The sequence below is a fragment of the Grus americana genome, chromosome 6 (genome assembly GCF_028858705.1).
Source record: "Grus americana isolate bGruAme1 chromosome 6, bGruAme1.mat, whole genome shotgun sequence".
NCBI classification, from domain to species: domain Eukaryota; kingdom Metazoa; phylum Chordata; class Aves; order Gruiformes; family Gruidae; genus Grus; species Grus americana.
The window spans coordinates 28,996,634-29,020,918 of NC_072857.1; the positions used below are offsets into that span (position 1 = coordinate 28,996,634).

General features: G+C 50.4%; 1 protein-coding gene across 6 annotated transcripts in view; it reads left to right on the top strand.

The window, feature by feature from the left end:
* The window catches only part of NRP2 (neuropilin 2), an 89,038-nt gene that overhangs the window by 60,464 nt on the left and 4,289 nt on the right, over positions 1 to 24,285 (top strand). For 2 of the 6 annotated variants that reach the window (XM_054829636.1, XM_054829639.1), the window contains exons 13-15: positions 3,301 to 3,563; positions 5,478 to 5,574; positions 8,010 to 8,051. In XM_054829636.1, the coding sequence (XP_054685611.1) occupies positions 3,301 to 3,563; positions 5,478 to 5,574; positions 8,010 to 8,051 (402 nt within the window). Of the gene's footprint in view, positions 1 to 3,300; positions 3,564 to 5,477; positions 5,575 to 8,009; positions 8,052 to 14,123; positions 17,053 to 24,285 lie in introns of those variants that run through there. The other 4 variants (XM_054829637.1, XM_054829640.1, XM_054829641.1 and 1 more) reach the window with 3 other exon arrangements.

A 24,285-nucleotide genomic window follows, 5' to 3' on the forward strand; every position in this document is an offset into this window, starting at 1 on the left:
CTACATCCAGATGATCCCATAAATCTTCCATGAGATTTATGCTGTAGCATCAGTTGCAAAAACAGCGGTAGGTTAAAATGCCTGAGCAGGTTTGTCCTGCCTTCTTTGAGCCGGCGCTTTGAACTACCAGAGCCAGTTCGGTGGGGGATGTAGCTGCCGTGTTAGCTGGAATAGAGGCTGCAAAGCAAAGTTCTGGGAAAGAGATTAAAATGCATTTCTGATCCTGGAAGAATTGATCAGCTCATCATTGCAAGGCTCCCTTCAAGCGTTTTTAGTAGGGGAAATCAGCCTTTCAGGTGCTTTCTGTGCCAAAGGCTTCCATTTACTGTATCAAACAGAGCGACTACTGGAACCACTGGGCTCCCACATGCTGTTCCAACAATTAGCTTCACAGTGTCCTCGTTCAGTCAGTCTCAGCAAATTTGCAGGGCTTTTCAGAAGGTCCAACTAGCCATTAGAGTGGTCCAGCCATTTCATCTTCAAATGACACAGAAAGTCACGTCTGCTTGCAGTCCACTCTCGGTTGCAGAAGCTCCTGTTACCAGGAGCAGAGGCGTGTGGTACCCAAACCCACTGCCACTTGCAGGGGAGCAGCTGGGTTCATCACCCAAGGACTGAGCCTCTCCACAGCCCTTGGGATTGCCAGCAGGTCCTGGAGAGGTCTGTGGGCCCCAGCAAGCGCTGGGCAGGGAGCACAAAAGATCCAGGGTTTGGGAGGGCTCCCATGACTCTGAAAGAGCCTCTGTGGTAGGGAGGGGCGTTGGGTTTGGCTGTGGTTCAGGATTTTCTTTGATTTCACGGCCCGATAGGAACAGGAACAAATTGGAGGTCAGTGTCATCCCTGGCAGGAGGGATGTGACTCAGAGGCACACAGGCTCTTTTGCTGAAGCGGCGGAGGCAGCAACGCTGGGTACTGCTGGCTCCCAGTGAGGGGTGTGGATCGTGGGGGGCGTCCAACTGCACAATTAACATAGTCCCCTGCGGTCAGCTGTGGGCTTTGTTGGATCCAGGGGTGGCTCGCATCCCTGCACTCAATCAGGCTGCCTAGATACTGGCACCATAGGTTGGTCCTGAACTTTGAGGATCTGGATTTGATCATTCTTGAGCCTGGCTGGTGCTTTTATTAAGGATTTGCCTGTGAGACCGTTTCAGCTGTGAGATAATGGTATGATCGCAGTCTGATTTGCTCTTCCATCTTGTTTGTTGTTGCTGCTTTTTTCTTGTTGTTGTTGCTTTTTTCTTTGAAGAGGCTTGTAGTGAATTACAGAAAGAGGATTTTAATTCAGGAGACCTTGATGACTTATTATGCCTTATCGCTCCTTAGGCATGGAGTACAGCTTGTTCTTTTTTTTATTCTTCCTCCACTTGTTTATCTCCCACATCTCCTCCTCCACCGCTACCACTCCGAGGTAAATCACAAGAACACTCCTCCATTAGAGAGCGGCATGGTACTTTTTCAAGTGATTCACTCAAGCAGGAGTGGGCAAACATGATTTCATCTTTTTTTCTGCTACTGTTTGTTGGCATAAAGTGCCAAGTGGCCCAAGTACATTTCGTAGGTGCTGGAAAATATTGTTGGAAAATGTTGCTCTTTGTGTGGCCGGGCAGGGACAGATTTGTCCTTCACGCAGCAAAATCAGTGAAAGTTCATATGGAGTGGATACGCTTTTGCAATATTTTGATCATACATCCCAGGAGTAGAGTGATGGCAAATCTTTCTGCTTTCTTGTCCTAAATTTATTTTAGAAAGCTGTGTAGCTCACGGTGGTCGGTTTCAGCCCAGCTCTCTGGCAGTGACTAACCTGCGGCAGGGCCAGCGGCTGTGCAACCACTGATACATCTCCCTCGGGCTGGGATGTCACCAGACTGCTGCACGGCAGCAAAGTCAGCTGCTGTTTTCTGGACGGGACCTGTCTTGCAATGCTCGGGAACTGGGCTCTAAGTTCAAGTCTCTCTGGTTTAAGTTTTGGAGGTGTTTTGGGTAAACTTTGCAAACATTCTCAGTGCAGACGCTGATTTTTTGCCATTGCTGTGGGCACTGAAGCCACAGAGGGAGTAGGGCAAGCAAGAGGCGGGTTGCTGCTCGGAGCTTTGTCCATCAAGCACAGCAGGCTAAGACGTGGGGAAAGGAAGCGACAGACCCTTAGGTGTGGTCCTGGGGCAGAGGTAACCCCCCTGGGCTGCAGGAGGGCTCGCACCTGCTGGTGTGAAGCACCAGTGATGCTTGCCCAAGAGCAAGCACGTTCATCCCTCTGTTGCATGAAATGCGCAGTACAGCAGTATTTGTCATGGGCCTGCCTGTGTCACCTTGTACTGCAGGCATTGGTCATGATGGGAGGGGGCAGGTAAGGATCTGATCAGCAACACGCTTGGCTTTCAGTCTGTGCTAAGGGACTTAAGGCATCCAAGCTGCAAATGGGAAACTCCTTGAGGAGGCTTCTCAACAGGGAGGGCTGGAAACTACTGATTCCAGACCAAATCAGCTGTGCCCAGGGATTTGCATCCGTGGGCTTTTGCTGCTATTGGTATTCAGATCAAGTATCTCCAATTCCAGTCTCAGCCTTGAACTTCTCCTGGGATATCAAACGTACTGAATCTCCTCCCTGAGGATCGACAAAAAGCATGGCACAATTGAAAATGTACTATTAAACAAGCGAATCCCCTGCTGTATGTATTTCAGCTACCTTCAAGTTTGCAGCTACCCAGTTGTCACCTGTGCATACTTCACTCACTGGGACCACGTCCTTCCTCTGTGCTGTGCTTTAGGGGCTGTTTTGCTGCATTACAGAAAAAACGACAGCCAGGCTTTCCTTTTGTCGTGTGTATCCTCGAAACAAAATTGTCAGCTAGACCCTGATTGTGCAGTATTTACCGCTGGGGATGAAAAGAAGCAGGATGAACGCAGTTTGAGATCCCAATCCCAAGATGAGTTTTCAGCACCAGTAGTTAGGAAAACCCACCTCAGGCTTATTCATTGAGCAGAATAAACACAAACCCCCCCAGTGTCATTATCACGGCGTCACTTCTGACAATAACTGCTCTTTAACTTCTAATTATATCGATCTTCGGCTTACTGCTTTCTGGTTTTGCTGTTGGCCTCCTACCAGTGGTGGCTGGTAGGGGAGGCGCAGCAGTGGCACGGCTTGCCGTGCACACGGAGGGTGCCGGTGCAAGACCTCACTGCTGCAGGCATGGGAGTGGGAGCCTGCCCAGCACTGCCACAGCCACCTGGCAGGAGGCGAGATGCTTGTTGCAAGTGGCCGCAGAAAATAACATAATGGTGTTTTCTTCTTTGAACAGACGGCAGGAATTACCTGCAGCTGCAAAGCAACGGAAGGAGGGAAGGCCAGCGAGCCCGGCTCATCAGCCCCACCATCTATCTGCCCCGGAGCGCTGTCTGCATGGTCTTCCAGTACCAGGCGTGGGGCAGCAACGGGGTGATGCTGCGGGTCTGGCGGGAAGCCAGCCAGGAGCACAAGGCGCTGTGGGTCATCATGGAGGACCAAGGGGAGGAGTGGAGGGAAGGCCGCATCATCTTGCCGAGCTACGACATGGAGTACCGGGTAAGATGCACGGGGAAGGTGTGTTGGACCGGGCAGGCATCTTCAGCATCTTTATTACAGTGTTTCAGAGCCAGGGCCCATTCATCATTGGGGATGTGGCTGTTTTCATTGTGTTTCTCGAGTTACTATAGTAACTAAACGACACTGTTTGTTATTCAGAGAGTGCCTGTCTTCTGCACAGACTTGGGCCTTTGTTCAGCCTGTTGCCTTTTATATTCCTCAAATTTCCCACTTTGCAAATATTTTTTTTCTCATTTTGTTTTGTGCATTCTCCCCACCCCCAACTGATGGTCATCAGATAGTCTGGCCAGGGGCAGGCACGCAGCTCCAGGGAGCAGACCCAAAGCCTGCAGCCAGGAGAGGGGGGAAGCTGGGAGGGGGCACAGCTGGCTCTTAAGGGTAGGCAGCAAACAGCCTGTCTCCAGCCTCAGCTGCAAGCACTGGCATGGGAGAAGGAAGGGGGAATGCAGGTTTGTTTGTGAGTCCACTTCTCAGATACCTTAGACTGGATCAGAGGGCTGGGTGCAGCGCTGTGGGATCAAGGCCCAGTCCCACTGTCAAGAGATCAGTGGAAGAGAAGGGGTGAGCTGGAGGGATCTGCACTGCTTTGCATGGCTGCCCAAGCACCTCTGGCACGGCTGTGCCAGTGCCCCGTGGAAAGGCTGCTGCTTCCAGGAGTGCCTTTGGCGTGCTTAGCCCTTCTGGGCAGCACACCGTGTGCCAGGGAGCCAGGGCTGCTGTTAATGAGCATCAGCACGGCATCCAGCACCCTCCGAAGCAGAAGGAAACACTCACAGGCCAAGACAGCGCTTTGACGACCACCCCATCAGGGAGCCTTGCTCCAGCTGGCTCCCAGCCCCAACCCTGACCCAGGGAGCTGCTGCTCTCAGGCTACTGACCCCTCCAAACTGCTGCCTCCCGCGTGGGTCAATGGCACGAGCTTGGGACCTGCAGCTCTGACACCCTGTCCCGTGTGCAGACACCCGGCTCTCCAGGGAGGTCTCCTTGCAGGCAGGCATAGGATCGGGCTGCCCAGCCACCCCAGAGAAAGGGGGCACCTAAAATGGGGAGAGGAGGTTTGTGAAATACATAGCCCTTGGAAATTATTTGGACCCTTGAGAGTAGTCAGGGAGATAGAAGGCAAAAGCTTTGCACCAGAGCTGCACAACTAGTTTGCATGTGTGTGTTTGGCTTTTTAATAAAATACCAGTAAATGTAATATGCCTACAGATAAGAATGATGGGCGCTGGCTGACTACTTTGTGCGTTAAACGTGAATATACTGGCATTAGCTAAATAACAGCATCATTATGTAAATAATGCAAGTCTCTCCACTCAGCAGTTCTTAGAGCTGACGACTCTATTTATTTTTGTAAATATATTTTGCCTGTGATTAAGTAGGAATAAATTGACCCTTCTCCTCTAACATTTCAATACTTCTTATGTAATGTTGATGGAAACAGCACTTTACAGTTAATGTAGCTGTGCATTTTGTGTCCTTCCTTTCCTTTTTCTGATCATAGCCCAGTTAATACCATGGGCCAAATCTGCTGCGGCTACAAGTCAGCATTATGCCACTTGCATAATTTGTGCAAGGGCTGGAGGGTGGCCTGCGATGCTGAACATTGATACACTGAGTCTTCATCCCATGCGAGAGACGTTTAATTGAATAAATTGCAGGGCCAGTGCTGCCAGGCCGGGTAACGATCTTTCCGCCAAACCTGTCCCTGCAGAGCAACTTTCCCTGGGGAAGGGGTGGCAGAGGCACTTCCTGCAAGGAAGCAGGAATAGTCTCAGGTCATCTGCAGGTGTGCAGGGAAAGCCAGGAGCAGATCTCCTGCCCTTTCCCTTGGGAGCAGCAGCCGCTCTCTGCTTCCCAGCTTAACATTGACATTTCTCTCCTGATTTCTCACAGATTGTGTTTGAGGGATTTATACGCAACGGACACTCGGGAGAGCTTGCCCTTGATGACATTCGGCTAGGCACCGACATCCCGCTGGAGAACTGCATGGGTACGTGCTGTGTGCGGCCGCGGAGTCGGGGATTGTGGTGTGGGCAGCCAAGGCTGGAGAGCCTTCACTTGCAGGCTGCTAGTTGGCCACCGCTTCTCCCCTGCTTGAGTTACTGGGAATTTCTGGATCTCAGCTGGGACTTTCCTTGCCCATGAAAGAAATGACGGGGACTCAGTCTCTGGGGGACGGGGGCTCTGCGTTGGTGTGAGAGCAGGAAGCACTTGTCTCTGCCACGCAAAGCTGAAAGAGCAGCCGAGGGTTACTGAGGACTATTCTGTGTGATGACATACACCAAATTTAAAAGGAAAGTGCTGGACAAAAGAAACCAGCTGTCAGTCAGTATTACATGCTTAGAGGGGCCAATGAGTTCAAAAGGAGTCTTCTCTAATAAGAAATAAAATAGCAGAGGGGTTTTACAGCAATGTTAACAGAATAACAAAAGAAATTTTTGTCCTAGAATTCACTGTTCCCCAAACCAGGCCAAAAGCCAGGTGGATTCATTCAGTGTGAAAGACAGAGAGGACTTTAAAAAAAGAGAGAAAAGTGCGTTTTAGCGGTTTGCTGGCGGAGGCATTGCCCTGCCCTGTTCCTCTAGCTGGCATATCCATGCACACATTCTGATGGCTCTGGTCGCCATCTAGCTTTGATGTGGATTTAGAGCCATCCCAGTTGAGGATGGGACCAGCAGTATTCAATTAGTTGGATGTGTGCTGAGAGCTGCCCTGCTCTTCTGCATGACCCAGGGGAGGCATGTTTCACTATTGAACATCCGCAAAGTGGCCGTGTCCAGCCCATCCTGAAGTCAGTGGAAAAAGTCAGGCGGAGCAGAGCCTCTGTCCCCTTTGGGCTTTGATAGGTGCTGCTCAGCAAAGTTGCTTTTCTCTCCTCTGCCGAGTGAGGGGAGGATCCCAGTGCCTCCTCACCCAAGCAGGACAGACACTGTCTTGGAGGGGTTGTATCTCAGGGGTGAAGGCACAGGACACGTTGTGCCTGGGAAGGGCTGGTGGTGTCTCATGCTGCCCTGTGCAGGCAGGCAATGGTGAAGATGGTGCAGGCTCCAGCATTAATAATAGAACAGAGGACCGGGACTGCCCCAGAGATGCTCTTGAGCACCATCAGTCCCAGTTTCTTTGATGCTTTGAACTCTGCTGGTCTCCCATCTGTCAAAGGAGCTAATACTCCGTATGTCAAATTCCCTGTATTTAAGGCTTGACAGTGGTCTTTTAATCCCTTGCCTTCTATGGCATTAAAGAGAAGGAAGACTGATGATTAACACTAATGGCATTTCCTATCTAACTTCTTTTGAGCTCAGCAATTCACCTAGCTCCAGTGTTACTGTATCTTGGGCCTCATGAACCTTAAACTTGACATTTCAAAACAAAAGCATTAATAAATTACAAAGTTTCAAGCATTGCCAACCCTAAAAATAACATCAAACTGCTGCACAAAATTATTTGTCCTATTCTAGGAGGTTTAATGGGAATCTTAAAACTGATAAGGATAGTTTGTTTCAGATCATTTCTAACAAAGGGCTCCCACTGCAAACTTTAACATAACTCATGGGTCATTTCTGATGTAACCAAAATAATGATGAAACAGTAGAGATACAGTGCTACTCTCTCTCTGTCAGAGCCATGAGAATAGCTGATTCCAGCACAGGCTACTGTTTTTTCAAATGTAATCCTGGGAAGTAATCTGATTCCTTTTTAGCATGAAAGAGCGCTAATAAGTCACAATAATTTTTTCCTTTGACATAAGTGTCATTCGCATTCCGAACTTGAGTGATGATTTCATAGCACTCAGTAGAGCCAGAGTCTGCTTCTGTGACTCACAGGCATAATGCAGAAGTAATCTAAAAATAATCAGAAGTCTATTACTTCTGCAAGAAAGTAAGCAGTAATAAGTACTGATTATTGCTTTTCAGATCCAGTAATTTGTAATAGATTACTTCTTCAAAGTATCTTGAAAGAAGAAAAAAAATCACTTGCCTTTGTTTCTTGGCACTGTGAGATGGAGAGGAGCATGGCATCGATGCCCAGAAGTCACACAGTTCCCATGCGAATAATGATGCCAGAGTTGAGCCAGGAACCAAACTGCTCTTGGAAATTTTAGGGGGTTTCAGGGGTTCATCACTGGGCCAGGTCAGGCTTTGTCTTTGGATGACTCAGGCCAGCCAGCTGAATCCAAATGACCCTCAACCTAGGACATATTTTTCTCAGAAGTCTGTGTCTGAGTCAAGTTATTGCATCTGGTCAGTCCTCAGCTGAGACAGGGCTTGGCTAGCACCCCACACTGTTCCCAGCGAGTGGCTTCTGTGGGGCACAGCCACGTGCCTGCTTTGCTCGGGTGCCACAGATAATGGAGACATGAACCATGGCCTTGTGTATAATATTGCCCTCTCTAATACTAGTTGTTCTTTCTTTTTTCCTTTGCAGAACCCATCACAGCTTTCCCAGGTGAGAACTTCTACTTTCCAGGTAAAACTGCACTTCTCTCAGTGGTTTCTTTCTGCTGGCATGGGCTTTTACATCGAAGGAAAGTGATGTGCGTGCTTGTACAAACAGCAAATGTTCTGAGTAGTGAAATGATAAGCGTGTGCTAAACCTCCCCCCCCCCCCGCAGCAGCGGGAGGTGGCACCCTCTGACTCCTGCTAGGTGACAGTGAGCGGGCAAACAGACAAGTCCCGCTGTCTTGGGGCTGAACAGCATTAGGAAACTTGCTATCACAAGGCACCTGGCCTCATGAAAAGCAGCAGAGCCTAAAATGGGAAGGCTAATGAGTAAAGGGTAGTTATCAACTGACTTAAAAGAAAAAGCAGTAGCCAATTAAAAGTGAAATGAGGTGGCAATGACTTACGACAATGTGGGGGAAGGTTGTTCTCCGAGGATTCTCTGGCGGGGTGGTGTTCAAACTGCTGATGAAGGACAGTGGGGCCGGTCTGCATGGAAGGGGAAGGGAGTTCGGAGGTAGAAGTGGGAGAGCACACTGCCATGAGGAGCTTTGAAGGTGACAGTTAATAAAAGGAAAACAAGGTGAAATGGTGCATTTAATAGCTTAATACTAGCCTGAAGGATAGAAACCAGCATTTCTCTGATCAGACCTACAGAGTGAGAGAAAAGGTGAGTAAGATAAACTGCCTCGTTCTTTGAGCAGTCAGTGGGGATGCTGTTTGTCTTGCTCTGGGGTGGGAAAAGCTATCTGCTTTTGTGGGGAAGATCAGTTTAGTCTGTCTGAGGTTTTTTTCCCCATGTTTTGATTTTGGATTTTGTTTTCCTGCCTGACTTTTCAGGAATGCATCTGGGGGTTGTGTTGCGATGAAGAGCAAACTTGGGGCTCCCTTTAACTTTGAAAGTTGTTTTGCCAGTTCAGTCAATGCGCCCTTTGCTTTCACGTGGTCATGATGTCTGTACTTTTCCCATCCCCTGCTCTGATGGTGGGCTCTTAAACGTGGCTGGGCTCTACCCTAGAAGCAGCTGTGTTTCTGTGTGGGGCAAAGCTGTCTCTGGTAGGTACGTACATTGGGAGCTGTGGCAGTAAAGACAAAGTAGACACCGAGACTGAAGTCAAGCATGCAACTCCGTCCCCAGGGTGTGAGGCAGGCTGTGGAGCGTTACCAATGGGAAGCACGCACGCAGCGTCTAACACCGTATTTTACGGATTACCCATAGTGTAACAACTAGGAATTTCGGCTTGCTTGTTGGTAGGCTGCTTATTTATCTGCTACTCAGACTTGTGGTGTTACTGAAAAGCTGCTGCAGTATTCTCAGCTGACAGTTAAAGCCTCACGACCCTTCCTTACTTAAACCATCTCTCTGTGTTCTCTTGGGCCTGGTCTGGTACCCATTTTGCAAACAGCATCCTTGTCTTTTGGGGCTTGTAGTATGCATGTCATACTCAGTTTAAACCTCATTCTGGGTGTCCGCATTGAGTCTATCCCAAAGTACTGCTAACTCATGTTGTTTCTTTTGCCCTTCACCCCCTGTCCTGTTGCCTGTGTGCCTCCATTTCCCCATCGTATTCCCCAGGGCATGCTGGCTGGGTAGGGACAGCGTTTGCTGTGCCCAGCACCATGAGGTCCCTTGAGCACCCCAGGCTGTTGCAGGCACACCTCCCCTTCACACAGGAGCTTGCCAGCTTGTGCCAGTGGGCTCCTGCCCATTGTTAGCTGCCTGGAGCACATCCTTGCACTGCTCACAACAGGGGAGCAACTGCAGCAAAAGGTTGAAAAGGTTTCCCTGGCTGACAGGCAGGAATAGATGGGGCAGAGGGATGGAGTGACCAGGGAAGGAGCAAATTGCAGAGGGAAAACATGAAGAAGTGAAGATGAAGATTGGAGAAAGCAAGATAGCAATTAAAATGAAAAGAAGACAGAGATGCCCAACAGCACAGGGCAAAAGGAGGGGAAGAAGTCCCTGGCTGGAGAAAAAAGGGAGCTCGAGAGGAAAGACTGTGCAGGAAGTACTGAGATGTTCTGTAGCCCCCCACTCCTGCAATTACACAATGAGATGAAAAAGTCAGATGCCATTAAAAATAATAGCAAATTCTTCCTTTCTTGACTTGGGAGCAAAGCTGAAAATATGCACCTTACAGGCTCCGGGATCACAAGGCAAATAATAAGAGAATTGTGTGGGTGGAATATCTTTCAGCTAGTGGGTCGGGATCTTACAAGACCAGTCAAGTGTGCTTAAACTGTGCTGCATTTGAGAGTTGATGCATCTCACCCATAAAGAAAAGGTATAACAAGTGGCTGGAAGCAAGGAGTTAGACAAATACCAGGCTAAAAATAAGAGACATATTCCAAAGAGCATGGAGGCAAACCACACGGAGAATTTGCCTTTGGGACTGGTGGATTCTCCCACACTGGGTGTCCTGAAATCAAGACAGGGATATCTTCCTGGAGAAATGACAGGTAGCAATTAAGGGGTTGAGGCTGACACCGATTTTGTGGCATTCAGATTAGATGACTGTAATACTCACTTTCACCTGAGCCATCTATGAAAAGTCCAGCTGTGTTGCTTGTCCATAGCAGTTAATGTCAGTGATTTCGGAGAGGAATACAAGCTGTGACACGGCAGTGGCAGAGCAAGGCAGGCAGCCCTCTAGGAGGCTCTCTGGAAAGGATTTTCTCCTTTTTTTCCCCCAATGACTTTTGCTTCTTTAAAGCTGGTCCCTGTAGAGTCTTCCCTGATGGGAAGAGGAGGGGGCTGTACCTGGCCAGGTTGGCGGTGTGAGCCCAGCAGCACACCACATGAAATCGTCCACCCTGTAGGGATTAAACAAGGTTTCCACTGACCGGTGTCCCAAGCCATGCATAAACACAGCACCCACAAACCTGACAGCAACAGCAGGAGGCATTTCTTTATTAAGACGAGAGTGAATAAATGAGGAAGGCCAAGTGTGTGTGGCGGAAGGCAAAAGGGAGTGGAAAAATTATTAAGTTAAGAAGATGGATTTTTTTTTTCCATCTCCCTGAGCAGAGAACTTTTCCACTGATACAAGAGAAAACTTCCAGAGAGCAGCAGAGCCAGTAAAAACAGAGCAGATAACATCAGCGCTGTGTGCTGAGTGGACGGGCAGCTATATTTAGTGGCTGGCAGTGTAAGGAAGAACAATCATTAATGTTGGGAATTGGCTTCGTTAGGGCTTAGAGACAACTGAGTGTGATTCCTTAATGACTTCAGCTGCTAAATGAACTCTCCAGACTTCTGCTATCTCCCCAGCAGGGCTGCGAGGTGCGGAAATGGGGGCCATGGCAGGGCTCTGCACCACCCCTCACGCCTGCGGCCCCCGCTGTGGCACAGGGACATCTGGAGCGGGTCAGAGCCAAGCAGAGGTTGTCCTGAACTTGCAGCCGCCTCCAGATCCCCTAGAGATCCTTCCCACAAGTGGGATCATCTGGGGCGCATCGCGCTGTTTCCCTCCATCCCCAGGCAGGCAGAGAGGGCAGAGGTGTGTGGGGAAGGGGCAGGGGGTGCAGGCTGGGCACCATGCACGTGCTCCTCTCTGGCCAGACCCACACTTTGTACTCCCAGCCCTGCACCAGGCAACATACAGCTGTTTGGAGGCCATGGAAACCTTCCTCCCCTCTGTTTTTCAGACGGGAGCACTGCTCCCCCGCAGGCTTGGGAACCGTCGGCATCCATGATGCCTGCCCCCCCTCTCCCCACCTCGGTTTCCACCAACGGGGCCCAGTGCTTATCGGTTGTGCGAGAGGCTGTTCGCCTGTAAATCTCTTGCTGGAGCAAGGCGCTATGTGAGTACAGACTGTCACCGAGTGTAAACACAAGTGGCCTCTGCAGAGCAAGCAGCCCTGCGGTGTTCATTGGGGTCAGCCCCGCACCCCAGTGCTGTCAGGCACAGGCGAGGTGTTGCCGATCCATCGGGGATGGTGGTGGGACACATATGGGTCTGGGACGGCTCAGCCGGCTGGATCTGCGGTGGGAGATGGTGGCGGGCTGTCAGTTGAAGCGCAGGGCGGTGTTGGACACACTCACCCCAACGGGGGGCTGGCAGCAGCCCCCACGGGGTGTCCCACACTGCCACCCCCCATGGAGCCGGGCAAGGGGCAGCAGTTGCTCGGGGAGGTGCCGCTTTCATTTCCCTGCACCAGGGTGGCCAATGGAGGTAGAGAAAGAGGTTGGAGGGCTGCCTGTTCCCTGCCTTTGCCACCCCCAACACACAGCCCAGCCTGGACCACCCTTCCGCAGGTGCCATCAGGGGGCAGGAGGGACAGGGCCACCCCCATTCCTGGCAGTGAGGGTGGCTGGGGTGAGGCGGGGCGAGGGCAGCATATCTGGCAGGTAGGCGTCTCCCGAGACATCCGAATTTCTTGCCTACAATGACAAATATGTGGGTGGTTCCCAGCCTCCTGCTCTGTAAAAGCAGGATTTGTCTTGCCTGTGGGTTGGTTTTTTTTTTCTTGGTTTTGAGAGTTTTTTTGTTGTAGCTGTGCATCTGGGTGCGGTGTTCATTCTTATTTTTACTCCCTGTGCCTGGGTTTTGGGGGATGGGGAGGGGAGGAAAGCCTTGTGACTGGCAGAGGAACCATCATTTTGCCTCATCTCCTGTGCCACCAGCAGAAAAGCCGTTGCCATCCCAAATTTGCCAGCCGGTGGCTCTGCTGGCAGGGCAGAGGGGAGGGCGGAGGCCATGCCCAGAGATGCCCTTGCTGCTAGCAAAGCTGTGAGCATCCTGCACTGTTTCATTTTTTCCCCTTGGCATCCTCCGAGCCTGCTCAGGAAACCAAACTGGAGTTTGGTTACTGCAGAGCTCAATGATATACTGACACTAAACCGCAGGAGCCCCCAAAATTCTGCTTGCCAGCACCCAGTCAGGGGGCTGCCCCCAGCAGGCTGGGGGCAAGAGGAGAGAGCAAGCAGAGCAGGGAGGGGTCAACGTGTCCAGCGGCAGAGCAAACCCTTTGGAGAGTTTCCTCAGGGACTTTTTCCCCCTTGAAGTAGCCAGTAAATAAATGTGGTGCAAAAGCGCATCTCTCCTGAGTTATTTAGAGCTCGCCCCCACGAGCGGAGCTGGGGAGGTGGGAGCGGCATGTGCAGGAGGAAGAGCGCAGAGCCACTCTCGGGCCGTGGGTGTTAGCACAGACGCTGGCGCTCCTCTCCTCGGTGGCTGCCGGAGGCGCGTGTGCGTGCAAGCTTCTGCGGACTGGCAGTAAGGTCCTATGCCTGTCTGATCACCAGATGCGCGCCGCCGAGCTGTCCTGGGATGACCCAGGAAGCAGGAGCAGCGCCTTGCAGCCGTGCCCTGCAACACGCTGCAGCTGCAGGAGTAGGAAGGGTTAAGCGTGGCTGGGCTGAGCCTCCCTAGGCTGCCCTTGCCCTCCCTAGGTGTGTGTGCTTCATTGGCATGAATTCATAGTCCTGGCTTGCTTCAGCTGCAGAGAGCATGAGTTTCTTATGTGAGCATTGGGTTGAATTTTGCAGCCTGTGCTGTGTAAATAATCATAACCATCCTTTCTCACTTTAAAAAATAATAAGGAAATCTGTAAGTCTGTGAGTGGGGCACCTAGTGAGACCAGATCTGTGTGCAGAGCACTTTCAGACAGAGAACTTCTCTCTTTTCCTTAAGAACGACAAATGTTTCTCCCTGTAATTTCTTTCCCAGTCTCCTGCGGTAACTTCCTTGGCCATCTGAGATTACGCTCTTCCTCCAATTAGGAACGTGATGTGTTTTGTCACTGCTTGACAACATCTGCCATGTGCAGACAAAACCAGGCGGCTGATCTGGAGAAAGCCAAAAAAAAGGGGAAAAAACCAGTTGTTGATGCCAGAAATAACAGTAATAATAGCATGCATATGGAATTTGTATTGCGATCCAGGCAGCCTGATTAATTAAAAGGAAGAAAAAGGTGCTTGGCTATGTGGGCTCAGCAAACGCCAGGCTGTGCTCCCTTCCAGGAGCACGCCCTGTATCCGGAGGCAGCCCCGGGACCTCGTGTTACTCCGTGCTGTACTCTTGAAAGCATGTGTGTTTCTTTTTGTGCGTCTGCATGCCTCCCACCCAGCAACCCTGTTCTGTGTCTCCTCCCCAGGGGCAACCCTCCCACCAGGGACCGAGCCCACAGTGGACACGGTGTCAGTGCAGCCCATCCCAGCCTACTGGTATTACGTTATTGCCGCCGGAGGTGCTGTTGTGGTGCTGGTCTCCGTCGCGCTGGCCCTTGTGCTCCACTACCACCGGTTCCGCTATGCGGCCAAGAAGAGCGATCACTCCATCACCTACAAAACCTCCCACTATGCCAACGGGGCCCCCGTGGCCGTGGAGCCCACCCTAACCATAAAACTAGAGCAAGACCCCAGCTCACGCTGCTGAGAGCCGAACAGGAACGAGAGAGCAAACAAAACACAAAACAGACAGACAGACAGAAACTAAGACTTCAAATACGTTGCCTCAGTTTTGCACTTTTTTCCTTACCTAGCATACATGTGAACTCTTAGACATCTCCGTCCCTTCTTCATCCCCCCAGCCCTCCCCGAATCTTTTACAAACTCTAAACTAATGCTGCATCTTGGATCGCCAGAAGAGACACACCGCCCCTTCACTTCAGAAGTGAACGCTCCCTTTCGATTACTTTTCGAGGACTCTTGGGGTGTTGGGTGGGGTGTTTTTGTTTCGTTGTGTTTGTTTGTTTGGGGAGTATTTTTTTGTTGGTAGGCTTGATTGGTTTGTTTTTTTTCTCCTCCCAGTAGGCAACCTGTAAGGAAACTTGATGGCGAGCCTGGAAGCTTGTGTGTGCGGCTCGTGCCCGTGTGTGTTAAATCTGTGTATGCGAGTGTGCATGGGAGTGCGTGCGTCTGACTGACTGAATGTATCTTTAGAAACAGCCCCTTTTTAATTTGCTTGTTGTTGCTTCTACTTGCACAGGGAATGCTTTTTTTTTTTTTTTTTTTCATTTTTAAATTTTCCCCCCTTCCCGCCTCCCCTCTGGAAGGTCTGGGACAAGTTTATGGTAAATACCCTGATTTGTTTACTTGGGAAAGAGAGCAATGCTTTTTTGTTGCCTTATCTAGCTTTGGCTGGGTTTCTTGTTTGATAGCGTTAATGTCTCGGGTGCAAAATGAGAAGAGGAGGCCAGGCTGGACAGTAGGAATGTCCACCTCAGATGGCTAGAAGAATCCAGAGAGGTTCATAGACGTCCAAAAAGTAAGATCTCTCCATCTTATTCTTTCTGCAGCCAACATGATAACACAGCCATTGTTTGGAAGGGGAGGGGGGAACCTTCCTCTTCCCCCACCCGCAAGTGAATCTATTTAAAGTTGCCTTATATCAGAGAAGCTCATAATGAATGTTTTATTTGTATCTGTTAAAGCCAGCCTTAGGGTAACACATAGACTTCAGCAGGTCTAAGGTGGATGCTAAATACTGTAGTTTCTTGAGAATTGAAGGTTTATTTATTTTGTAAGTATCCTCACTCTGGGTGCTGATGGTTTTGCTTTTACACGGGGAAGGGGGAGAGGGCTCCTCCTTGTCTTTCTGCTAGAAATGTTCAAGGGAAAAGTATAATTCCCCTTTCTGGGTTTTGGGTTTGTTTTTTTACCTCTGCCCAATTCATAGCTGCTGAATCATAAAAATTGCCAGTTGACTTTCTAGACTGTCAATTAGTTTTGCGTTTGCTAATGTTCTGCTTCTTTAAAGCATCAGTAACATCTAGCAAGCAAAGCCTAGCGGGCGCGCATGGGGGGCCCGGCTATTGCTGCTGCTTTAACCGGGGAGGCGAGATGGAGCCTCCAACGCGCCTCCCACTGTTGAATGGCCCAGCGTATTATAGTGGAAATGCCTTATATAAATTACTGATGACATGCAAAAGTGGTTTGAATCGTTAACTCTAATCTGTTTGCAGGCAAAAAATGTACCTCCAGTGAGCAAGGTTCTCCATCTTGTTTGTGTTCATTTGTGATGAGTGATCAGACTCCCTGCCCCCTCCTAAACTTGCTAGTGCTCCCCACCCCTCCTTTGCCCATGAATATTGCATAAAATGAATCGAGGCGAGCAGCTCTGTTAACTTCCCTGCAGTCTTGAGCTTCCTTTTGGTCTGGGGAAAAAGTGGAAACAGAAACGGTGCTGTGTGTACGTGGTATTGGCCCCTATGGCAGCAGAACCCTCTCCCCAGGGGATCTCTGTCGATGAGGGTGTCACACTCCCCTCCCTCCCTGCCTTTATTCATGCAGCCTGTTTCAGCCCCTCGTGCCCTTTATTCAGCAGATTTCAGCAGGACCCCCGCAGTTGCAGCAGCAAGTGTCTAAAACACGCAGGGAGCGCAGAAAAAAACAGGGTGATTTGGCATGTTAGGGGTGGTGGGTGCTCGGGGCAGCACCCCCGGGGCCCTGACTCCCACGAGCTTTGCAGCAGCCCCCTGCGAGGGCGGCAGGGTGTCCCTGTCCCAGCAGAGCGGGAGGGGACCCCGGGGAGCTCCCGTCCCCTTGCAGGCGGTGCTGCTCTGAGATCCCCAGACAGGGCTTCCAGGGCCGGGGTGCTTCCTCCGTGAGCCTCTTCGTCACACAGCACTGGTGTGGCAGTGCATGTGGTTTGTGATGTGAAATCCCACCCCCCCTCAGCCAGCTGCAAATTAAAACAGAGGTGAAATACTGTCATGCGCTCGCTGCACTTTCAGGTCAGCCCAAGCCATGTCAGCAATGATACCGTCACATTTCCAAAGTCAGTTCGATCTCCCTAGGTCAGATGATCCCCCCGCTTCGACCAGGTTCACCCCCATGGACTTTAGCAAGCGCGCATCGGTGTGTCAGAGAGGAGAATGTGGCACCCTGTCTTTCAAACCAAAATCACCAAAGACAAAACAGAAGGTCACTTCAAGATTTTTATTCCCAGTTCTGCCCTGCTCTGTGAGCCCTGACCTCCCCAGCGTTGCCCAGTTGCCTGTGTGTGAAAAATATCTTGTGGAAATTTGAAACTCTTTGAAGATGTATTGTGTGGAATGTAATAAAATGATGATATTTTTATACAAATATCTGGGGTTTTTCTTCCTTCTTCTTTCTTTGCTAACAAGAACACTGTCTGTCGGTTGAAGCAAAGTGGTGCTTGAGAATTCCCATGTTTCCCTTTGGAGCATCAAGGCTATATCCTTTAGGAAGGTGAAGTTCCCGTTCCTGCTGCCTGCAGACCCGCAGCTAACCCCCAGCTCCCGGCAGCACAGCTGGTGTGCACACCCGCCTCGCTGCACTCAGGATCGGGCCATTAATAGCAGCTTTTAGATCCATTACATTTGTAGCAGTCCTTAGTGGGAGCTTTGGGCGGCTGGACTGACACTTAGGTTTGTTTGGGGGTTTCGCTAACGTTGCTTAAGTGCTAAATTGCTCAATGTGATTATGCAGAATTTCTCCGTCCGGGGTCCCTCAAGACAGGACATCCGACTTCCCAGGGCCCTTGGGGCTTTGCTGCCAGCTCAGCTGAGCCACACGCTCGGTCCCCAAGCACAATGAAAATCCAGTTAAGCCATAACCAAAATTAATAATGAAAATGGCAACGCGTTCCTCTTCTGTAAAATCCTTGCCAGGCCTCTGCATGTCTGACTGCGGAGGAGAGCTGCGCGGGAGTGGCGCGGGTGCCGTGGCACCAAGGGCTTGGAGAGGTGTGCGTCCTGCCTTCCCTCCACCCGTCCTCCCAGCTTGTTACAGGGATCTCTGCTGCAGCGTTTGTCCTTCCATCTTCCTCAGGTGTGCCTTTCGCCCCTTCAGAGGAGTCGCTAGCAGCATCACATTTCATGTGAAATATATTTTGCTGCCAGTTTGAGAGGTTTTTCTTTCCCTCCTGCATTTATTTTCCTTCTATCATACTCTTTACCCTGGCACACAGCTCAGCTTTGCAATGAAACTTCCTGGCTTTACTAGGAATTCAGGCCATCAACAAAAAAATAATTCAAATGTGATCTCTCACTTTGGCTGTTCAAACACAAGCAAAGCTGAGGACCCACACCATTTTTTTTTTTTTTGCTCTAATTGTACAGCAAAGCCCATACACTTGTAATTTGCATTTTGTACACTTCAGTGACTGTCCAAGCAAAATTCAAAACAAATATGCACATGCGAAAAACAGGGAGGGAGAGACTGGCTGATGGCTTCCCAACGAGGAAGAAAAAAATTCTGTTAAGTAAACAGACAAGAAGGGAGGAATCGTTCAGGGTTTAATTATTCTGTATGTGCGCTGCAGCCAGATTGACCGGAGAGCTGGGTGCTGCTCAGGCTGCAGCGCATCATAGGGAAGAAAGCAGCTAAAATTAGCACGCTTTGTTTAAGAAAATAAATGCAACTTAGTGTGATTTTGATGCAAACTCCTCTGCAGGTAACTTCAGGTGTTTCAGATTGTACTTCAAAAAAGGGGGCAAACTTTTTGGGGTAGCAGTAGGGGCTCAGTATTTCAGGGCGTGGTGTCAAGGGTGGAAGCCTGATGCGTCCGTGCCATGGGGAGGGTCTGGACGTGGCTCCCCAAGTTGTATGTGGGGTGATGGTGTCGGTCTTGTTGTGGGGTGATGGTCTTTTTGTCTCTGCAGTTGCTCCCGAGTTGCAGGGAAAGTGACTCGGTGCGGCTGGTGGGAGAGGGCCCACGGGCACTCTCTGTCAGCAATGGGGCAAAGCCGCTGGCAAACGGGGGTGTGAAAGAGGGAGCGATGGCCTGGCAGAGCAAAGAGCCCCGTGGGAAGGGCAGTGCTGGGCCTTGCCTGGGCAATGTTGGCGTGCCCGAGATGGATGATCGCTCAGGAGCAGGCTGCAGACTGGATGCGTAGCCGGGCCAGCCTCCTGCCCAGGGCAAGCGCCTGCAAGGTGACACGTGGTGCAGGGAACCGAGGGCTGCTCTCCCGGGGTTGTGAGGGCGAGGTTGCAATGCCTCTGCTGGGAATGCAAGGGAATGAGGCGGAAAGTGGATCGTCCACGGGGCTGTGTCGGGATTTTTGCCCCTCTAGAAACCCTGTGAAAAACCTGCTGGCTCTATCAGGGCCAGCCCCAGCTTACCCGTGTCAGGACAGCACGGCTTGGCAAGCAGACACCAGGCGAGAGCCCCGAAGCGAGCTTGGACAGCCTCTTGGCTTTCTGCCACAGCTCCTCCATCAATGGCTTTGGCAGCTCTTAGCAGCGATTGCAGGCGTGACTGCCAGTTTGAGGAATAGTGTCGTTAGCCATTGCCGCTGTAAAAACAAACAGCAACAACGGGGAGGGTGATAAACGTATCAGGATGCCGCAGAGCTGCCGGCTTCTCCCCCGGCTCGCAGCCCTTGTGCGGCAGCGGAGGGCTCGCAGCAATGCCCTCGCGCCGAGGAGCTGCTTGTTTTGGGACCAGTGAGCTCTGGCACAGAGTGCTGAACCTGAACGGCAGCTCCTTACCTGGGTAGTCCAGCACTAAGAGACAGGGAGAGGAAAACCACGCTGTATAATGCCACTGTAATGCCATATGCATGCACGCCGCCGCCACTTTTTCCGTGGCCTTGTGCTGGTGCCAACAAGAGGTGCAAAAGCAGGACGTGCCAGGGAGATGCCGGGGAAAGGGTCAGGCTGCAACAGGGGACATGACTGCTGCGAGGAGGGTTTGGCAGGGTCCCTGATTTGGGCGGCCAGCTTGGCCGTCTGCCGTGCGTGCGGTGAGGGCAGGGTGCCACGCGTCGGAGGGCAGCACTGGAGCTGGAAATAGCTGCCTGCTTGTGTTTGCCTGGGCACCAAGCACCCAGCGCAGCTTCAAGTCTCTGAGTGCTTTCGGTGCGGGTCTTCACCTCCCCAGCCACGCTTCCCCATCTTCTCTGCATATGGGAAGCCCAAGGAATGCAGGAGGCTTTTCTGTGCCACCCAGTTTGAAGATGGTGTCGCTGTGCGTGCTGCCACCGGGGCAGCCCTGAGGCAATCTGAGGACAGGGTCCAGGGGTTCCCGCGCTGCGGAGGACGGCCGGGCCAAGGGAGAGGCTGCTTGTTTGCTTTCTTTAATGCTCAGCTGTAGCCAAAGCACTGTTTTAATTTGAAATTTGGAAGGGATTTAGCCCTTTTGTAAACTAAAATTGTTCTGTGTTTCTGGAGGAGTGGGGAAGAGAGAAGTGAGGCAGATTTTCGGCTGGAAATAGAGCGATGGGGGATTCAGAGGGAGTGTTTCTGCCTGGTGCCTGTGTTGCTGCTTTGAGAAGTGCTTCCCCATACAGCGAGGGTGGGCGGTGTCGCCCCTCCAGCCCCCGGGGCTCCCAGCCGGAGGAGCAGCGCTGCGCTGCCGCCGCCAACGGAGCGGTGTCAAGGCGAGGCCACCGCGGCTGCTCTGCTATGTCAAAACAAAATGATGTGTGTTGGAGTCACGCTATTGCTGCAGAGAGAAAAGGGCTGGGAATGAGCAGAGGGAGAAAAGCGAGGTTCAGAGCGGAGCTGGAGCTCTGCCTCTCTCTGCCAAGGCTGGGGAGCGGTAATTTCTGACCCTGTTTTCCTGGGCTTAGCTGGATTTAATGTTTCAGGCCCTCGTGGGCACTCTTTGGCAGCAGAGTGGCTGCGCGCCTCTGACGCTCCTTGCGAGGTGGGATAGCACCGGCCAAAATGGCTGTCGTGGCAGCAGGAGAGAGGGGTGAGCATGTAGGAGGATATTTGCTGTTTTCGGGGAAGTGAGCAGCACATGGTTGTTTCCCCGCTGTGGAAAGGAGCAGAGGGCAGTTGGCTGCCCCTCTTTTGTACCAGGAAGCACAGCCACAGATGTTACTGGGCAGTGAAGGACAGTAGGTACCAGATCCCACAAGCTGCCATCACCTGGTGCATCATTTCCTTTGCCTAGAAAGAGCCCGAGAGGTGCCGCGGCCACCGTCTGCAAATGCCTGTGTGTAGAGATAGAGGCATGGTGACAGACAGAGCTCTGCCCTGGGATGGAGGGACCCAGCAGGAGACAGTGCCCGGTGCCCAAACTTAAACCAGACAAAGTCAGTCTAGAAATAAACAGCATTTTTTTTTCTCAATGGTGGTCATTTGCCTTGGAGGAATGTGCCTAGGCTCCAGCAATTGGGACTGGGTGTCCTCGCCAAGGCAATAGCTCTTGGCTTGGTGCAAAGGTCTCTGCCTAAGATGGCAGGCACTGCTGGTAGGCCCGTGCAGGCAGGCTGGCCTTGAGCATGTGTGGTGGCAGGAAGTACATGCCAGTCCACCTCCAGTCACCTGCAAAGCAGAGGTGAGCTGCCTTGGGCAGGTTTGGAGAGCTTTCCTGCAAGAGGCACGTTTATGTTTGTGGTAGGACGCCAGAGAACCTCATCTGCTCTTGTGCCTCCCCTGTCCACTGTGGTGAGGTCTACTGAGCACGTGTCACCCCCCCTTCCAGTAGCCCCCTCCCTGTCCCAATCCCTCCTGCCCCTGCTGCTATTTTAAAACAGATGTACATTAAAGCTCCTTAATCTCTGCAAATACTAATTCTCTCCTGCTCTCCTTCCATGTGAGGTCATACGAACATAGTACTTAAGTTGCTCCTTGTCTTTGATTAGAATCTCATCTTTCTTTTTTCAGGTCCCATAAATTAGCCTTTTGGCTGGCAGTGCTCTCAGATCCAACAGATAACAGCCTTTTCTCGGCATCCGGCCGTTTCCGACAGCATCGCTAACATCATCTTTTGGGCACAATGGGCCATGTGCTCACAGCCATCATTCAGCACACGTGCTTTAAAAAGGGCCTTTCACTCAGGAGCAAGCGCTCCTCCTGTTTAAATACAGTTCCCCCTAACTTTCTTGTCTATCCTTCTCCAGTATATTTTTTTTTTCCTTTTAAAATGCAAAGTAAATTGTGCCTGAAAGCTGCCCTTTAAGGGAACAGCTCTCCATGGCACAGGGCGATGCATGTTTCTCCCATTCTGCCCAGCAGCTTGCAGGTCTTTTCTGAGGACTGCTTTCCAAGGGGGTCACTTTCCATGGCCTGCTCCACTTGTGACAATATTGCTCAGATTTGTCACAGAGGAGCCTAAATGATGACAAATAGCAAGCTAGTTTCTGTGACGGGAAATCATCTGCAATAGAAACTGAATTGAGACCACCAGCTTCAATTCCCACAGCCAGCCACGCAGCCAGAGCTGATTTTGTTAATGACTTGAGAAACCCCAGTATGGAAAAAGAAACATTGTGTTGTATTTTTCCAAAGCACAGAGCCCTGCCTGACAACACACAATCAGATAGCAATGAAATGGCACGCGGGGAACAGAAGAATAAGAGCCTACCACAGGCCTGAGGAGGAAGGAGAATGGGCGAGGAGGAAGATACCATTTAAGCAGGACTTGGAGTCATATTAGCATGGGGAATTGAGAAAATTGCTAAAAGAGTAAATAGGTTTTTTGGGCTGGGCTTTTTGTATAAATGCTCTCTCTTTTCAGATTTTCCCAGCGCTCCTTCCTTTCAGGCTGGAAGAACTGGTGTTCTTTTGAAAGTGTTGATTAACCGATACTTTGTTTTTTTCTGGCTTTTCCCTCAAGGCTACCCTGGGAAATAAAAAGCACCAAATTGCTAGCTTGTTCTGACACAAAATTGAGAGAAGCTACAATACGGAAAGGCAAAAGATTTCCAACAGCCTTTCCTCGCACATGGGCTCCTTGGGCAGACCTTTGGCCAATTTCCACCTTTGCTCATGTTCCCGCAACCTACGGTTTCTGTAGGGTTGTGTGGGTGACATGGATGGCAAATTTCAGTGCTTGTCTTCTGATGGAAGACTAGCAAAGCAGACGTCTCCGCGTGTGAACTGCTTTGCAAGTTATTTTTCCACATGTTCAGCTCTAAATGTTTGCAAGAGGCCCTCAGGCAGTTCTCCCAGCCCTAAGATGTTGCCATCTGGGCCTGTCAGTTCTGGAAGCGTTGAGAAATCATGTGAACTCACTGCTAAAGTGAGGATTTACAGAAGATGGTGTGCACCTATGTTTCTTCAACAAGCTACCAGCAGCCTCGAGTTGGCTTAATTACCTGGCTCGCTAGATGCAGAGCTTATCGTCAGGAGGGGCAAGTGTTGGGTTTTGTGTGCTCCTGTTGCCAGGTTCGCTTGAAAAATCCAAAGAAATCCCTTAATCCTTTGAGTGCAGAGGGCAAAAGATAATTCTGCCCAAAGAATGGGTACTGGGGAAGGTATCATCAGTACTGGCACGGAGGATCACTGCAGTCAGGTGTGAGGTGGTGTTGGGGTGGTGTGGCGTTCAGCAGAGCCCTCTGCTCTGGAAGTGAACCTTGAAATGTCACTGGCAGGGATTACCTGGTACCATTGCCTGGGATTGCAAAAAAAAAAATAGATTTGACAATTCAGAAGGCCTCTTCCAGTCCTAAATCTTCTGTGCAAATATGCACAAATATGCTTTTATAAGGTTTTGAAATATTTCTTTGTTTGTGGCTTTTTGGGCAACAGTTACATTCCCTGTTTTTTTGCACAAGACGTGAAGTAGCCTTGGTTTTCAACCACAACTATTTCAAAGGTGTGACTTCTACTGCTTTCCAGTTGTCCCTAATTTTCTGCATTCCTGATCATTTCAAGGTGCCTTCTCAGCTGAGCACCCCAAGCTACAGTCAGCTTTGAAACCTCTAAGCAGATCAAAATGAAAGTGCATTTTCTTTTGTAAAAACTGAAAAGATGGTAACTATACCTAGAGATAATGCTAGGAAGACTGCACAGGAAAATAATTTTCTTCTGCTCAGATTACAGCATGTGCATTTGGTTACTAGCGCTTGATCTGTGCTGAACAATAAAAAGAAATGTCACAACTAAAAGGAATTTGGATCAGAGAAATGTTAACATAAATACCTAGATATGGGCACCCATTTGCCGCTCTCCCCATTTCAACCAGCTTTTGCATTAAAACATATAGTGATGATACATGACTTCCTCAAATTACTATGAATTTGTCTGAAACCCAAAGAAAAACTGGGTCATTGAAGCTCTGTGTCCAGTAAGATGTATGGGAAAAGATGAAAAGTAGAGTGTGCTAAATGGATCTAGCATTAGTGGCAAGTAATGATAGGCACTAAGGTCCCATTCAAAGTTGTAAGGATAATACCCCTGAGCATGTTAATAGTGAATTATCGCCATTATGCAGGCACCAATGACAATATTGTTGTGCTATTCAAGTTATCTGGTTTCTTTGCTTTTCGCTCGCTCTCTTTTCTCCTTAAAAGCTGGTCATTTGGTGGTCACGAAATGTGATGCAGTGGGCAGATCCTGTTCTCTTGAGTGTGCAAGAGTCTTCATTTACTTTGGCCAAAGGATGAAGAGGAAGAG